Below are 19,008 nucleotides of genomic sequence, written 5' to 3'. Positions count from 1 at the left end.
GGTACCAAACCTCCAGCTGAATAGGGCTGCCACACTGGATGGCCTTAGCACAGCAGGAATGGGCTGAAATCCTAGAGTGATGGTTACTGCTCAGGCACGGGTGCTGCACTGTAAGGCATATGAGCTGCTTTCAACTGACTGAGGCCTCTGGGTTTGTAACTCAAACCCTCTGGGGACCATGTGGTCTCCCCTTTATCACAGCACCACCTGGGACAAATCATGGGTCCTCCTCTTCCTTTTTAACAGGTGAACATCATCCACCGTAACCCTAGCTACTCTCCAAACACACACACATGCATCACCCATTCTCTCCCTGTCCCCCCCACCCCACACATAGCTGGCATCGCAGAGCAAATTCAGGGCAGCGAGGAGGAGGGAATTACCCCACCTTGTTGCCAGGCTGTGGGCACAAGTGAATGGTTTTGGAAGAGGTCCCAGATGTATCTGAACCAACCCTAATAGCTGCTTATTGTGGCATTGGCTCTATCCATATGCTTTATGCAACATCTTCTGAGCTGTGCACATTACACGTATTATTCTACACTTACATTGCATTCTCACTTGGGTTTGCCTTCTAGCTGGCATGCTACTTTCTGGTGTACATTTGGGGCGAAGACAAGAGGAAGACTATAGATGCATGCTGCTCTATTGGGCTATATTAGAAAGAAGAACCAAATGAATGATGACGAAACATGCAGGGAAACAAATACTGTTTTAAACTCCTCTGCTGGTATTGGTGGGAGGGAGGAAGGGAGGAGGGACAAGGGAGAGGAGGAGAATGGAAAGTAAAATATTTATAAAAGCTCTTGACAGCGTTCTTTTAATTTTTTCTCTATCGTTCCAGATTTTCTTTATCCTACACATAAAACGTTATATGCATGGACTGATGCTTGTGTCAGGCAGCTTAGAAAAGCACCTTTCCTAGGTGCTAGGAAGTTGCTTTCAGTGATTTTTACCCTTTTCCATCTGACACACAATTACACAGAGCCATTTCAGAGCACTGCCTCTGATTCCAATCCTGTAATGACTGCACACCAGAACTCCGGAGGAGGTCACAGGCATATCCACATGTGTAGTGATTACTGTATGAGAAGGCCTACAGTGTACTCAGAGTGCATCAAATTTTGTCCAAATCTTTGGAGTGGAGCGGTTTTGAAAGATAACCAGCTAGTGTCAATCAATGCGACATACACTGATTTCAGTGGTTTTAGGCTGACTATATCAGCTAGGGATCTGGCTCACTGACTGCTGCGGGAATATGCAAAACTCTAGTTGTTTTGATCCCAGATCAACTGCTCTTACAGATGAAAATAGTGTAAATTGACCTAACTTCAGTGACGCATCATGAATGGTCAACAGCTTCCCTGATCACAGAGCCATTGTTAATTTTGTCTCTGCTGATCTCCACTTCAAAGACTCAAAACAACAATACAGAGGAAATAAAAATCAGTGCTTAACAAAACAAGATTATCTGATTTCAGTGTTGTGCCCTTGGATGTTCAGAATTCTACACCATAAAGAAGACCCCGAGACTGCATTACACGTCTATGCTTATTAATATCTTACAACATTTCACCCTTGCAATAGTCACTAACCAAAATCAGCATCGAGTGAGGTTAAATAGCTAAAAATAAATAGGAGCTTGCCCCCTTTTCAGTTATTTTTCATGGAGGAGGGACACTAGCAGTGATCGCTGTTCAAGCTTGTGTGCTCTTAGGGTCTCCATAGCCAGTTTTTAGAAGGGAAAGGTATCTTTTCATTCCTGTTGCTTGTGGAAGTCTGCAGGGTGTTCTGTTTTGTGTATGCTGTTCTGCGCAGGTGTGTGAGATGCAAAAAACCAGTGCGACTGCTACGTTAAGGATGCACTATTAGAATTGCAAAGCTTGGCGGTGCAATTCAGTTTCCAGTAACATTACATAGCCACGCTATTTTTACATAAGCAGCTATACATTAAGTTAGTTTGGGCCAGATCCTTGCCCCCAGCCCTCCTGCTTTGGACTACTGGAAGCCAGTTTAGGCAGCCGCCTGGGGTTTTGCCTGGTGGCATAGGCCCAGCACAGTAAATCCTACACCTCTGCCCCTTCCTGGCTGCAGTTTTGGGGTGCTCTGACAGGAAGATGGGATGTAGCCATACTACTGCTGTGTACTACTGATCCCCAGCTGCAGAAGAGACATTTAGAAGCTAGTGCTGCAGATGTTATTGAGAGACAGCCCTGGCAGGAGAGGAGGAGAATGGAAAGTAAAATATTTATAAAAGCTCTTGACCGCCTTCTTTTAATTTTTTCTCTAGAGTTCCAGATTTTCACGATTTCTCTAATGCAAATTATCCCTGCAGCAGCCTTGATGCCAAACAGGCCAGACAGACACAATCTGCAGTCAGCCTGTAGACAGAGGGGCTGAAATCTTAGTGAGTGCCAGCGAGCTGTCACGTCAATTACCTATAGCTTACTCTGCTACATGTCCAAACAAAGAACTACGGGGAAGTCATCGCTATCTACACACTGCTTCCCCATCAGAGAAGGTTGGTTGGGTGGGATGGGAAATGGGTGGAGTCAGTTCGGTTCTCTAATATGCAGCGCAGCCGCAAATTACAAGGATCCCTGCATCACAGCACCTCCCAGGGCTATTCCTGGGGAATGCAGCTCACTCACTGCCTGTTGCTCAGGGCTGTCTAAAATCACAAAGTAGACATCATATAATGCTTTTCATTCTTCCCCAAATCCCAGCAAAGTGAGCACTCCAGGTAAGGATTGTGAACAAGAGTTTTCCAAAAGGGATGTCTGAAGTTAGGCGCCTAAATAAGAGGCCTAGTTTTCAAAGGTGCAAAGCCGGCAGCAGCTCCACTGAATTCAGTCACTGTTGAAAATCAGGCCACTTATTCAGATACCTAAAAGGGGATTTAGGAACCTAAATTCAGACCAAAATTTTCAAAAAGTGTGAGCGTTCATCCATCTATCCATTTTTTGTTGAAGCCTGACCCCCTCCTTTTTTTTTCTTTAAGCGTGATCAAGATATTTTTAGGCTGGAAAGATGTATTTCTTTTTTCCTAACTCAAAAAGGCAGATGAAATTTTTCAGAGCCTTGGGAAACAAAATTCCTTTTACTATAGGCAAAGCATACAAATTCAGCCCAAAAGCTTTCTGTTTTGGAAAGTTCCGAACATGTTAAAATATAAACTAATGGATAGCCATAACGATAGCATTCACTGCTGCTGACTGTTGTGTCTCTCTCACAGGCATGCCCGTGTGCACACACACACCTAAACACACTCTTCAGTTATTCTTATCTGCTGTGCTTTCCAAATGTTTTTTGTATTCAAAATATTCTTATACTTGGAAAGTGCTTAGCCGCTTTAACGTTCTCACTCCTACTTTTTCAGACTCCAAGGACTGAATTCATGAACTTCAGAGTTCAATTTTACGTACTGCAGATTATGCAGATGACATCAACACATTGTAGCTCAGTTAAAATGGGTACTCATTGACACGGGATAGTCCACGGTGCTGCAACGATAGGTCAGCATACAGTAGCCTTCACCACGCCAGTGTCCAAATGGTTGGCACAACATGGGACCACGCCTTAAAGTAAAGGGCAAGAAATAAAACGAAGCAACAAAGGCTTAAAACTGGGCACATTCAGTCCTGAGAAAAGAAGTCTGAGGGGAGTCTTCAACTATATTAAGAGCTGTTATAAAGAGGATGGTGATCAATTGTTCTCATGTCCATTGGCAGTAGGACTGGATGTAATGGGTTTAATCTGCAGCATGAGACATTAGATTAGATATTAGGAAAAACTTGCTAATTCTCAGGGAGTTAAGCTCTGGAACAGGCTTCCAAGGGAGGTCGTGGAATCCCCATCAATGGAGGTTTTTAAGAATAGTTTGGACAAACACTCACCAGGGATGGTCTAGGTTTACTTAGTCCTGCCTCAGTGCTGGGGGAATTAAGGTCCCCTTCCAGCCCTACGTTTCCGTGACTCTGTGAAAACTATGTTGGATTAATTTAATTACCATAAATAGCATTATATCCCCTCCGTTTTATGAGTCAACCTTTTCGATGTCTGTAAGCCATCCAGAAGAATGGATACTGTAATGCAAGGTTGGCATGGGATGAATATAGACAGGTGTAAAATGAAGTGTTTTCTGTACCCAGAGAGTTGTGAAGTGAGAGAAGTTAGAGGAGAGAGCATGGATTGACAAATGGAGGGAAAATAAGAGAGATGAGGGGAAGGAAGACTGTTGAGTCCTCAATAAAGGGGAAGTGGAATGAATAACATAGAGAGACCATGACCTTGCCAACATCACAAGGATAACATTTTCACTAGGATACATTGATTCAGCAATGTATCAGCCATAAACGAGTTCTTGTTCTGCATCAGACACACCAGTAAACACCACCTTTATTAACCACTGGCCTTTTATTATGACAACAATCACTGTGAAAGATCTTACCCTCTGCATGAATTTAATTCTGCCATGTCCCTCTACAAGCATTTTGGGAGTCTGCTGCTGTTGAAGGTTTTGTCCTTCTCAGAAATATACATAATTCAAGTGTAGTAGATCATCAACAGTGTCCACTTGACTTGCTGCACTGAAGTTACGTCCATGGAGAAGCTGAAATTGTCTTTACCTTTGCACGCGTAAATTTACAGCTTGCCATTTGTCTCAATCACACTGACCCCATAATAATAATAAAAAGAGCAGCAAGTTTTAGGGCATCAGGCTGGCAGCACCAAGAGAAAGAGGGAAGACTGGGTTGTAGATGGTTCCCACAGTGTTACAAAGACAACTGTTCCCAGCTGCTCGGCATTGAAGTAGAATGCTGCTTGTTGTTGAGTGTAAACTCTAGCGTCTGCAGCCAGCTCTCTGGGGTTACCTCCTACACTCAAAAATGGGGTTCCCTTCAGCACATATTTCCAATCTGAATAAGTGGCTAGAAGAAGCCATCCAGATAACTAGTACTGTGTGGTGTTGTGTTGTTTGGGATTTCTCAGGGCCAGAGTCTAATACCCTTAAATAATCACGTTGATTACTACTTTATTTCAGGAGTAATGCCACTGAAGTCAGTACAGCAGCTTGCAGAGTAAGTACTACTCAGGGTGAGTAAAGGATAACAGAATGTGGCCTATAGTCTGTAACTGTGTAGCCAACAGATTTTGTTCATCAAACAGGGAAAGCATGCAATAATGGAGACATCACCTACCCACCCCAAGTCCTTCTTCTCTCACTGAAGTTAATTGGAGTTTTGCCACTGACTTGCATGGAAGCAGGACCAGACCTCGACAGAGCAATGCACAACAGCTCTATGAGAATTAGCATCTGAGTCACTTTATAGTCAGTGCTGGGTGTGCCCTGAGGCACTTATTTTTGTTGTCAGTCTTTCTGTTCTATTGTGTTGACTTTTCTAAATTACATATTTTGTCTTTGGGAAAGTTATATAATTGTGATCTATTCAAAAATTAATTTCAAGGTGAGTTGGAGGAGAGTTTGGTATGGCAATACACTGGCAAGCAACACAATAGAGGAGACACCCCAGATTGGGGAAGTAATTTATATATGTCTTCCCGGCTAAATACTCAGAGGGACCATCAAACTCCTGTTAGAAACTGGAGGTCTTTGTAAAGTGGCTGAAATTGACCCTGGAATAGTTGGGAGGATCCAGTGGTTCTTTTTTAGATAACTTGTTTCTCATTGGTCCACACCATTAAAATATAAAGACCACAAATGGTGGCTAGGGAGACCATTTTTTTACTGTTTGCCACACTACCAACAGATTGTAACATCAGAAGAACCAAAGTACCAAAAAGATATAATGGATATTGCAGTGCTAAAAAGGTACAACACATGAAATACTGTACTCAAATTATCTTCATGTCCTAGGCTACTTTATACAGTAGAAACCCACTAGACCTATGCAGTAACCTGCTAAAAAGCAGGTTCACTTCATCTCATCCCTACCCCAAGACAAAGTACACCTAGCTTGATTTTCTATATCCTTCCAGTCAGCCATAGCTATATCATTTTTGTGCTTAAGTTATTCATCTAGGGCTCCTTTCCTTGGCTCTGCTCACCTGTGGCCTAAAGGAATCAAAACTCTTGTATTGAAGACAGGAAGGGAGAGAAAAATGAAGAGAAAGTTTAGTCGTACAGTACATACAGTATCTTCTAAATCTTAATCAGTTGTTTATTGGTTGGCAAACAAGTTTCACTTTTACAACAAATATTAGTAATGAGGTCATTCAACTTTGAGACCATACAAAATGGATCATAAATTAAAAAAAAATTATAATCTGTGCTGCTAATTTACCTCCGGAAAGCCTACATTACTTCAAATCCTATCAAATAAATAAATTTCCTGTTAGGAAAATAATGAACAGAGGATTTTTTTAATCACTTCAAAATAGTTGGTTTTCAAATTCTTGTTATAAGACAGTCAAATTTCTTTTTTTTTTTAACCACTGCAGTACAAGTGCCTAGATTGGGAACCAGACTGAGGCCTGAAGACTCTTAACTCCTACAGGGATATTGTTTTCACATGCAGAAGCCCAGCTATAACTATAAGAGATCTCTTGGCTTCTAGTACCGTGCCTACTGCCTGGGTGAGGGACGGCTTGCCAAATACGCTTCATATTAATTATTATTATTATTATTATTATCATCGGTTGTGCACTGTAAACATAAAGTTTGCCCTGCTCTAATCTGCGAAATTTTTGTTGGCAATACACCGACTGAAGAAAGAGAAAGCATGAGAAAAAGAAAATTCCATTGGTTGGAAAGAATTTGTGATTGTATTACTAGAATACGAACCTTAGAAAGTGACTTTTTTTTGTTTTGTTTTTTTGGGGTTTTTTTGCCCAGTGAAATTTTTAAAGAAAACAATGGCAAAAAAGGATTTATGAAAAACCTTGCTCCTACTGGTAGACAAATTTGCAAGACCAGCACAACAGAAAAAGTTATTTTTTTTTCCACTACATTAACAGGGACGCAAGTTCTGGAGGAACAAAAAGCAGACTATATGTGCAATGCTAGTATCTGTACATTACATAGAAATTGTTCAATTTTTTTTCTGCCATTAGTTTTTTTTATCGTCAGTTAATACAGCAAAACATAAAATATGCGTGTAGCATATATAATTCTAGAATTCCCTTCCGTTTCATTAGATTTTGTTTTGTTTGCTCCCACAGCTAAGCGCGCTGCAGTTAAATCAAGTTGTGAGTGACCAAAAACCATTATGTGATACAGATTCATAATAAACAGTTTTGCTATTTTTTGTTGTTGTTTGTTCTTTGTGCAGCACTCCCACCGAGATGCATCATCGCTACTAGTTTCAAATGCACGTTTTGGCCTTTTTTTTTTTTCGTTTTAAATCAGGTCCTCAGTAATAATAGCAACAGAGCATCAAGGATGTTTAAACAAACACAGCATAACTCGAGAAGGCCACGAAGTGTGCCATTATCTGTTGTATCTCTTTCATTAACATAATGAAGTCTGTCTGAGAGAGGGAGGGGAGGAAAGGGGTGGAATTTCATCAGTTCTTATTCTCCCCGGGCTGGCCTAAAAATTCCAGTAAAAAAAAAGTCTGACCGTTTGTTTGTTTTTTAGAACAGCACGAAGATTTAGGAGTACGCACAATATTACCACTGCTTGTATTAACTCAGAACAGTAAACCAGGTGTTAGAGAGGAGAGGGAGGGGATGTTGGTTGTTTTACATTTTTGCTTAATCTTCTATAGACTAGTGACCAAGTGAGCAGGTCCTTTGGAACTCCCTTCGGGGGAAGTCCCGTCTTTGCTCGGTGGGACTATAAAACCATCACTGCTGCCTCGCCCCAGCTGGTAGTAAGTGTGTAGCTGATGGACGTGGTTCCTGGAGCCTAGATTTGGCATGCTTTTGTAGTACACATCGTCGGCATCACCACTTTTGGCCGTGGGGGGGTCGGTCTGGGTGCTGGTGGTAACGCTTTCTGTGACGGGCATGCCAGCCAGCGTGGGCATGCTGGTATACAGAGAATCCCTGTTGGGCGACTGGTGGTCTTCTGTGTGCTCGTTGGTTAGCAAGGGGAAAAAGCTCTCGCTGTTATCTTGCGGGATCCGTCTTCTGGTGTAGTGGTGTGGCTGGTGGTTCTCAGCGGAATAAACCCTTGGCGGCAGCAAGGGGGCGTCGGACTCTTCGTGGATGAGTTCCAGGCCCAGGCTCTCCTCGTGATTGAAGGAGGTGGCATCGTCGAGGACGATGGCGTCGTCCTCGGTCGCACTGCCGATGTTGTTGACGAGTTTGTTCACCAGGTTCCTGTTCTGTTCGCTGGAGCGCTCGTGGTTGTTCAGATAGGAAGGGATGTAGTTGGAGGTGAGTTCCTTCAGGATCTTTTTCTCTAGGGCAGTCTCGGTGTGGTTATTATACCCACGGTCAATGATTTGCACACAGTTGCTCAGGTACTCGCCGCTGGCGATGCTGTAGCTGTTGCCGTGGTTACCATTCAGTGGTAGAGTATCCATGACACTTGTATCCCTGGCATTGTTCAGAAGCCCCTCTGAAAAACATCACACAAGAGAGGGTGACTTGGGCAAAACAGGACATTCGCGCAGGACTCGTACAAACATCACACTTTCTTAATCAATCAATGCTGCACTGTGTTGCTATGTTAACACAGCAGCTGTGTAAAAATTTTTATCAAACAAAATTAAAAATTAAAAAAAATAGATTTGGTTTGATAACAATAGTAGCATCATAGAAAAAACAAAAAAGCTTAATAATCTTTTACATGGGAACAAGCGCTCTAGCTAATAAGATTAAGGTTTTTCCACTGAAAATGATATCTGGTATCAGGTATTGCACTTGATTTGTCAGTAGCTTATAAGAAGGAACAGCCTTCCAAATAGCTCCTGTTCATATCACACATAGCTGCTCCCAAATCTCAGCTTCTTTTATATGTTCCTTAAAACTAAGAAATCTATGGGGCAGATGTTCAGCTGGTATAAATTGTCCTAGCACCACTGATTTCAACGGAACGATGACAAGTTACATAAGCGGCGGACCTGTATTTGTAGAATAGCTATCCCATTCCCAAAACATGGTTTAGTAAACTGACAGCATATGTGAGATCTTGGGGAAAAAATTCTTATCTTCCTTACGCTTAATGTGACTCCACTTGATGCAATGGAGTTGCATGGATATAACTTATAATTTTTGCTTCATGGTGACTAGCTTGTGTATCTGTGTTTGATTTTTTAAATCATTTTCTATCTTTGAGACATATTTGCAAAGAAATTATGTATCACATTCCTTCTGTTACAAGGACATGATCAAAATTATTTGCATGATGCTGTGCTGTGAATTTTATATCATAGTCATATGCTAGGGATTACAGTTCTGTGTGTGTTGTTATTGCTAAACTCCATATACTATATTCTTTCAAAAGCTGTTTCTGAGTTTCAGTTTTTCATTAGGTAGCTTTGTTCAATTGCAGGGACAGTGCATGCTGTAAGGATTATGGGCACTGTAGATTTGATGGGGTGCATTTTCATCAGGGCTGCTTGGGTATTTAGTCACATAATTCCCATTTGCATGAGTCAGCCAGTTATAAGCTTGCCTGCCATTTTGAAAATGTAACCCTCTAATGTTAGGACTTCTGACCTACAACAGGAAAAAATACGTATATAACTGCAGAAACTAGACCTGTGCCTTCTGGGAATCAGTTGGTTTTGCTGAAACTATTTAAGGAACTATATAAATTTCCATAAGCCTACTAACACTGTAAATAAAAAGCAGGGGCTTGAATCTTCACCAAGGGCAGCTCTAGGTATTTTGCCGCCCCAAGCACGGCAGGCAGGCTGCCTTTGGCGGCTTGCCTGCGGGAGGTCCTTGGTCCTGCGGATTCAGCGGCACGCCTGCGGGAGGTCCGCCGAAACCGCGGGACCAGCGGACCCTCCGCAGGCAAGCCGCCGAAGGCAACCTGCCTGCCGCCCTCGCAGCGACCCCATGGCTTGCCGCCCCAGGCACGTGCTTGGGTGCTGGTGCCTGGAGCCGCCCCTGATCTTCACTCACTTACACCACTGTAGATAAAGAGTAACTGCTTTGAAGCCAGTGGAGTAAATCCAGTTTAAGTGAGAGGAGAATCAGGTCCTGGCATGTTAAGCTATCATGCTAATGACTATTGTGATCACTAGAATGAACACCCAACATGAGACTGTATGAAACTTTCCATGCGTTTTTTCAGTTAGTGCATTCAGATGCTGCCAAAAATCACAGACAACACTGAACCAGCAGTGGTGGATTAGAGTTGCTCTGTGTTGACAACAAAGATTAATGGTCATTCACATCAGCAAGAAAAACTCTTAATACACTGCTAGTGTACCTTCTGAAAATATAGGATTCAGTCTATATCTGTGATGCAGTACTTTCAGTATATCTAGCTAAGACTGGAAAGTGCTACTACAGACTTTGTTCTTTCTTTGAGTGAAATGTCCCGAATATGTCATCCCTATTTTGGATTTCTGGTGCATATGGTATATTGTTGTATCATGTATTTCCAAATAAACAAGGAAAGTTATGCATAAAATAAACTAGCCATCACAGACATAGAACAAAGCCATTTATTTTCATGTTAGAAGGTCTCCATAAATGATCCACAACGTTTAAGGAAAATAAAAAGCAAATATTTTTAAGGGACTGTGTGTAATGAGTGATTGTTGCTACAGTGTCTGCTTGATGGTCATGGCTGAGTAACTTATGCATCGAGACACTGCTTGTTATTTCTGCTGCCAATGCATAGAATTGGAGGCTGGAAGATTCTGTAGGAAAATAAAGTGGATGGATTGCATTTGAAATAGTGTAAGTTTCATAATGAAATATGCCATATAAATTGACAAAAGGTTTATGACTTTGCAAATAAAAATGTTTAATTTAAAACAATGTAACACACACACACACACACACACACACAATTACATGAGACTTAGAACCTATGTTGGGTAAATGACACAAAAAAGAAAATAGACAACAAAAGCATCTAATCTGTATCAATATATATAATATAACTATATATATTAATCCATATGGTTTTTATTCTTTTGTTTTCAGAATTGTGAGTGATGAACCATTTTTAATAACTACATCATCTATATGTGATGCAATAAAAGTGAACTAAAAAAATTACATTTGATATGCAATGTTTAGCTTTACTCCCATACTTGTCTCTCTGTAGGGCTCTAAACGACAGCATGAAGAAAAGGAAAGAAAAAACAACAAGTAAGCTTACAGCGACAGTAGGAGAAACATGAGTAAAAAGCAAATTGATGATATGCAGAAAAAAGAGTTAACAGAAATCATTTCCACTGCCCAGAATACATGAATCTGTTACATGGTTTGTTGCAGGTTAAAATACTGACATTTTAGAGAAAAAATGTTTTGAGCACAATAATAAACGTGACTTTTAAAAAAGATCTCTTTTTGAAAGTTTTTCCATCTCAGTTTACATTTTTAGGGTGCAATACAAATCAAGAATAAACATCTGGAAATGTAAAGTTTAAACTGGCAATCCCCACTCAGAAAGACAGACACCTTTAATGCCATCAGAATGAATGTCTTTACTTACTGTTAGTTATAACCACCCCGGCAGTTGAAATTGAAATGCATTTCCTTGCTATACTGTGGTTTTCCTTGCTATACATCTTTTGCACACACAGTTTTGTTACCGTGTGATTTTGCTCATCCAGGGGGTGTTGGCATTTTAAAACCTTTTGCAATGAAGATTTATTTGTTTGCTTTTGCTTTTAAACCAAACACACCAAAGATGAGGATGAAGTGTTAACTTTCAATTTCCCATTTTGTATTAGTTTGTGGCACACCTCATTTACATTATCTTATTTCCTTCTTCTCTTAAAATGATCTTTCACGAAAGCTGTTGTAAAACACCCATCATTTATCCAAGACTCAAACTGATTTCAGTCTATCCAGTGAAAACACCTCCTCTCTCAGGTCCAACTTGTGGCAACCTCTATGGTTCAGCAAACCCCTCAATTTCTCAACCATTACCTTATTCACTCCTTTATGGCCAAACCCATCCCATCGAAGGAATTGAGAGTGTCACCACTGACTTCTAAGGCCTGACCTGAAGGGTCTTTCCATTGGTTTCAATGGGCTTTGGATCCTAATGGCAAACACCTGTTCTCAGACAAAACTGTGCCGCAGTACAGAGTGCTAGATGGGCATGTGGTCTGCAAGTGTGCTACACAAGCTCGCCCTGAAGTCAAATACTTGTGAAAACAGATTCCCGCAAGCAGTGCTCAACTCTGCTTTTGCAAGGGAGAGCAGCTGCAGATTCCCTGCCCAGAAATAACAGATCCAAAGGGCTTGTCTTGATTAAGATTTAGTGTCATTTGGCTAGAATGTTTTAGCTAGCACATTATAAAAGTCTAGAGCAGAGAAGGTAGCTTCACCGTGAACAGCACTGACATACACTGGAACACAGAAATTGCTGCCCTGTTTCGGACCTCAGGTTCATTCAGCCCAGTGCCTTGTCTCTGACAATGGCCAATACCAGACGTTTCAGAGGGAGGTGCAAGAAACCACCACCTTGTCTACGTTAGAGTTTTAGAACATGTTAGATAGAAGATGTTCTGTAACCATTAAATCCTAGTCAAGACAAACCCAAATGCGGTGACAATTTGTAGTGCGTGGGAAGTGCACAGAAGCCATGCTAAAGTGGCACCGAATGGATATTTATAATGTGTTATCAACTCAATAGATTATCACAATGGCTCCGTTAGTTTGGCTATGGGGTCAGTATGCATGAATCCCAGAGGATTCATAAGGCCTTTTGTGGAATCTGTATTTACTAACCTGGGGCTGCAATATGGACTCCTCTAAAATTCATAGGGACGTACCTCAAACACTGCAAAGAAATTCCTGCCCAGAGACAATCACCTAGTTTCGAAGGCAATATCTATTACACTTCTTACTTCCCGTGATATGGCTATCAATAAACTCGTAGTCTCCCAGAAATACTGACTTCAGTTCTGCTCCCACTGAAGTCAATGGTAAATATCCAGTGGCTTAACTGGCATCAGTACTCGTGGAGTTCTCTTTAATTTCTATTGACTGAACCCTGAACAGGTCTGCTTTTAGCATACTTATAACCTCTCTGGCCCCAGTTCTGCTCCCTTGTATTGAGTAGCATCTTAAAATCAAAGGGACTATTTGTGGAATGAGGTTCTACTCAGTGCAAATAACAGAATTAGCAGCTGGGCCTTAAAATTGGATGACCATTTTTTAAAATGCACTTTCTAGCAGAAACATTTTGTCATATTTCAGCCCTGAGCACATTTGTAGAGCTGAGACACACAGCCAAGAAAATTGGAGATTACAATAAGCCAAATGCTGACTCGACATTTCCTGCTGCCATCCAGCCAGGACTTCTATAACCCAGTTTAAAACTTCCCCGGGCTAGTTTTGAAAGCAGATGTAAAATGATGTTAATCTTAAAGCACAGCATCTTTTTAACAGTAACAACCGTAACACTTCTGCAGCAAGAAAATATAAATATTTACATACCCAAACTGTGCAGATTATCAAAATTTGCTTCAACAGTTGTGATATAGCAAACTCTTAAAATTCAGAACAATTCACACTTAATGTTAGTTCCTTTAACAAGAATTAGTGCAATCTAATTTATTGTGAGAAGTTAGTATGGTTCCAGAAATTTATGAACAGAGAAAAGGTCAAATGCATATGCTTTCCCCTTCGTGGTTGGAATTAAAAGACCCTAATGATACAAGTCAATATATAATTTTACCATAAACAATGCTGCATATTACAACATATCTTTATTGCTTGCACTGTTGCCGTTATTTATTTACTTTCTTTATGAGACCCCTTACTGCAAAGGGACATCTTAATTAGAAGAGGAGCAAATAAAGAGAGCTGACATTTTGGAAAGTATTTGTGTTTGAAAGCAGAGTTACTCTCCAATGATTCAGTTGTCTATGGGGGAAAAAAAGGATAAAAGGCTGAACTATCAAACTTAACAGATGCAACCTGATCAAGCGTCCAAATACCAGATTTATTCCGCAAATCATCTGTAAATAGACCGATCTATAACAAAAAGCATCGTGACGTTCATTTACAAACATGGTCTACTCATGCAACCAGAGCAAATACAGAAGACAAACATATAGGTCACAGGAAATGATTTTTGCAGTAGAATCTTATAGAGTAGGTCCAGCTGACTCTTTGCAGCTATTTGATTCCAGTTTCTAGTTTCCTGGAGCTCTTATTTGGTCTCCTTAAAGCACATGTAGTTTGCATTTATTTACATGACAATACATTAATTACCCCACTCTAAAATCTGCTCTCTTCGGAATCAGTCTAGATTTCTCATTCCATTAGAGCTCAAGGGTGTTTTTTTTTAATGCATAATCTCTGACAGATACATTGATGAGCTATTGACAATTTATTTTTCTATATGCTATTCCAAAAGCAAGAGTAGCTTTGGTATCAAAGGCCATTTTGACCTCACTTACCTTGAAAGGTGCTCCTCTTTCTAAAATGAATGGTTTAACAAAGAAACGAACTGACAACAAAGCGATAAATGGATACAGCGGACAAAAGACACACCGATGACTAAAACAATACAAAACCAAAAGAATCAAAACCACCACACATATTTGAATGGCTCTGATGAGTGGCTATTAAACTGAAGCTGGTCATTTGGTAGGGCTAGTGAGAAAAAACCTAAGGAAAATGGAAAAATGTACTGAGATGAGAGGAGAGATTATTTATACCTGGTTCCAAAAAAAACAGGGGGGGGAACGAAGGGAAAAAAGAAAAAATGGGCCTATATAAGCCACATAAAATGGGACCCTCACTAGAAAAATTAGAGAGAAACTCCTGCACACCTTGTGTGTTGTACATGCTGACAGAAGGGTTGTTATAGACCGCCGATTCCCCGAGCAATGTATTATAAGGGTTGTTAGTGCCATGAGGACGAAGCAGAGCATTGGTTATAAGGTGATTAGCCATGGCTCCTGGAGCAGCCCGATAGAAAGACAGAGAAAAAAAAAGGTCAATCAGGCAAATATGGTATAAAAAAAAAAGGAAAAAAGAACATTCAGAATGACAACAGTTGAAATAGTCCTGATTACAAGCAGCCAGCTAATTAGACTTGAAAACTATATGCCACTAAAGCAGCACAGATGTTTCTGACAATGCACAAATCCAAGTCGATGTGAAAGAAAATGGATTGGAATGCTGATAACCCATATTTATGGCGGTTTCCCTAGTTGCTCAGAGTATAAGCAAGGATATGACAAAAGGTGACAGTCTACACAATGGGGGGATGGGATCATCTCCAGAAAGTGCCAAATGAACCAAACAATAATAATGACTCACATGAAAATACATTCAACTCTCACTGTTGACTAGGGTTTATTTACTGGTCACTCGGAACATATATAAAAAAGGAAGGATGGAAAATGTTGGCTTCCATAAGATTTTGGGCACTTATGAGAGCTCTTATTCCAGGAGCAGCTATTTACGTACAATAGGGCAAGTACAATTCTATCCACTGTGCTTTAAATCTACGCGGTAACAGCTTATTGTGCAACAACAACGTGCCCTCACAAGCGTGAGCATCGTAGTTCTTTCAAGAGTTCCTACAGACGGGACTAGAGCAGCCCATGGAGGTCTTGCTATTCCAGGGCTCTACGTTGCCTTTGCAAATACAATTTTTCACTCACATCCTCGTTGGCTGTCATTTTGGAAACTACAACCTAGAGGAAGCTGAGGGGCCACAACTCTGCCTGTTCTTTATGTTAGACTTCAGGAGGCTGAGCTGCTGGATTTTTGCTCTTCAGCATGTAACCAGAGAGACACCTACCTTGTGCCTAAGGGAAGGAAGTTGGTTCTTGTGGCAGTGACTTCCCTCCCCTGCCTTAGCCAATTCGCAGCAGGAATACACATCTATGTGAAGGGGCAGTTGAAAATCTGACATGGATCACGGCATCGTTGCCAAAGACCAACCCTCAGACTAGGAGCAGGGAGAAGGGACGTTCCCTCGGTCACTGGCCAGACGTGTCAAGCACATACATATTCTTTACTTCCTGGCCTAACCTGGTCTATCACACTTCCCTGCCCAGTCAGCAGGCCCAGGGCAAGAGGTGCTTCAGCAGGCAAGAGGGGGCTTGCAGGACAGTGGAGAAGAGCAGTAGGGGTGAAGAAAACAGAATGACACCTCTGCTTCAACAACCTGCTGCGAAGGTGCAGCCCTGGGTGTAGATTGCTCTTCAAAAGGCACCAGCCTGCCCTCCTTGCTTCCACTGCAGCACCCAATGCAGGCAGCCGCCTCCGCTCCTGAGGTGCTCAGGCATGCCAAGGGACCCCCCAGTCGCAACAACATGAAGGCCTGTGGTGAGGGTGAGAGGGAAAGGGAGTTTGGAGGGCAAGGGAGAGTCACTGGGGGACAGGAAACAGAACATGACTTAGCAACAAAAGGGGAAAAATGACAGAACAGAAGGGGTTACAAAGAACATACGTGAGACGGGGAGAGGGTGGCAGCCATTTTGGGGCACAGCTCACGCCGACCCGGGACAGGAGGGTCCATGTGTCACGTGGTGCTGTTGGCCCAGGAGGTGGCTCCATGTCATTACATGCCGAGGTTATTTGTATATTTCACTCTGTTACAAAGAGCTGGAAACTGCCTACGGATATCCACTGAAACTCCTGCTTCCAGCTTAACACAGGCCCTTCCAATGGTCCTGTCTGTACAGCACATGTTGCCCAAGCCCTGGAGGCCCAGCCCCGGGCGTGGTGCAGTGCAGAGCTCTGCCACCCCACGGGAGGAGGAATTCTGCCCTTCAGGAGGTGTAACGTTACCTCCTTTGCTGGTTGGGGGGCAGGGATGCCCATGGCTCTGGCCTTGCCCCTTGGGGGACGTGTTGCCTGGAGTGGATTTACTGCTGATAGAAGGGGCTACTTTGAGGATCCTGGAGACTCTCTCTCTATCTTAGAGCACTTCGAAGGGTGGGCAGGTCTTCCTGAGGCCTCACCACCAATGCACCTCACCAACCCCAGAAGGAACCACCTCACTGATGACAAGCACAACCAGGCTCTATGGGCTGGCCTCTCTGTCAAGGTGTAATGGTGATTTTGTGATGCTGGCGCTTGCCCACAGGGGACTGGACTGAACCCCGCCCCCTCACACATCTCACATAGGATACACAGCAGCTGGTAACAACCTTAGGACACTACCATGGAGGTGACAGGTTTCAGAGGGGTAGCCGCGTTAGTCTGTATCAACTCCTCGTTGTTTTTACCATGCAGGTGGATTTCCTGAAAAACCAAGCCTCAATGCAACACAAAGTGAACTACCAGGCTGTGTACATTAGGGTCTCCTCACAGCATTTCATTTAAATGAACACCTGGCCTCTGATGGGAAACTTGAAAAAAAAGACATAGTTGGTCAGACTTTGCAAATCTGACTCTTAATGAATAATATCCCTCCAATGCGAGAGGGACAGAAACTGACCTCACACATACTGCCTATAAATATACTAAACAAGATTACTAGCAGCTTATTTTCTGTCTTCCTCTTTCTTACTGAGGTCATTTCCATTAAAAGAGATTTCATTTCACTGGTGGGACCAAATTCTGCTCTTGGTTACAGCAGTGCCAATTTGGAGTAGCAAACTCTGCTGAAGTCAGAGGGTTTAATCTGGATTTATAATGTAACTGAGCACAGAAATTGGCCTTGCTTGTTTCCCCACCGTAAAAGAAGGCTGGGATCATGGATCTCGCTTCTTTCAAAAATGGGAGGGTCTAAGCAAACAGAACCTTGGTCTTTAATAATACCATTATGTTTTATTTTCTTGTAAAGTGTTTGGATCCAGCTCCTAACTTTGCCCTCAAGACCCTCCCTTCTGCTTCTGGCCTCCTTTGTAAAGCGCTTTCAAGCCTGTGGATGAAAAGTGCTATATGAAAGACGGGTATTATTATTAATCAATCTCAGAAGCACAATCTTCCCAGCTACAGTGACGGTCGGGGTGGGGGCTCCAAATGACCGATAATTAAAGCTTTAATTAAAAAAGTAATACCAAAAAAGACGAGCTCTCTTTTCAAAAGGGAGGGTCAGTAATAAAAAAATCCAGCCCCCTGACACTAGCCACACTTCTGAGTTCCGATCCTGCTTTCTTTGTGATGCTTCAACGTCACCATGGCAACCACCAGGGCTACTAGAAACAGGATTAGGATTTCAGATGAGGAATGAGCAGCGGGGGCAGGTGAACTCACAAACAACCCTCCTGTTTCATGAAAATGTCCTTGGTAATAAATAATGAGCAAAGCCAAATATAGAAAACATGTGAACCGAGCAGCAGGATTTCTAAAAATATCAAAGGTTTCTATAAGACTCCAGCTCCTCCGTAACAAGTGGCGGGGAAGCAAAAGGAGTGAGAGACGAGCGTATTATTTCCCCAAAGAAACAGCGTACCAGACAAACTAGGGCACTTAGCAACAGAGCCTGTGAGAGACGGTATGGCAACAGAGGGAGGACTTCGATGCTAGGGAAGTGTGTGGAGTGGGGTGACAGGTTGGAAAGGAAAGGTGCTTTGAAAGTTGCTAGCAAAGGCCAGGGTGTGTGAGTTTCAAAGTAGAAGGAAGCAGGCTGTGTATGTGAACTGACTGGTCTGATTCCACTCAGTGTGAGGAGCCTTTCTTGCTATGTGCTGTCTGACTTATCCCTGGCTGTCTGCCCAATATCCTCAGCCAGAAGCATCTGGTTCATAGTTTGTATTTATTTATTTATTCACTTATAGCTGGATCCTAAGCTCTATTGCTTTCAATGGAGCAATGCCAATTTACACAAGCTGAGGATATGCCCCCAATATCTTCTTCATGTAGCTAGAATTTAGTGATAGCCTTCCTTGCACAAAACCTCTCTGCTCAGTTTCTCATGGCACTTGCATATTATGCATCTCTGGCAAACAAATCATTTATTTGTTTAGGCAGCAAAGAATCCTG

At 42.1% G+C, this 19,008-nt stretch overlaps 1 protein-coding gene across 13 annotated transcripts in view; it reads right to left on the bottom strand.

Moving 5' to 3' along the window:
- ADGRL3 (adhesion G protein-coupled receptor L3) overlaps positions 1 to 19,008 on the bottom strand; it is an 834,374-nt gene that overhangs the window by 22,471 nt on the left and 792,895 nt on the right. For 8 of the 13 annotated variants that reach the window (XM_045018212.1, XM_045018214.1, XM_045018216.1 and 5 more), the window contains one exon: positions 4,418 to 8,527. The exons of 3 other annotated variants lie outside the window; for them this stretch is intronic. In XM_045018212.1, the coding sequence (XP_044874147.1) occupies positions 7,725 to 8,527 (803 nt within the window). In that variant the 3' untranslated portion in view covers positions 4,418 to 7,724. Of the gene's footprint in view, positions 1 to 4,417; positions 8,528 to 10,661; positions 10,788 to 11,186; positions 11,205 to 14,891; positions 15,021 to 19,008 lie in introns of those variants that run through there. 2 more of the 13 variants (XM_045018225.1, XM_045018220.1) reach the window with 2 other exon arrangements.

This window comes from Mauremys mutica, chromosome 5 (assembly GCF_020497125.1).
Source record: "Mauremys mutica isolate MM-2020 ecotype Southern chromosome 5, ASM2049712v1, whole genome shotgun sequence".
NCBI classification, from domain to species: domain Eukaryota; kingdom Metazoa; phylum Chordata; order Testudines; family Geoemydidae; genus Mauremys; species Mauremys mutica.
This window is presented reverse-complemented; position numbering and strand designations above follow the sequence as displayed.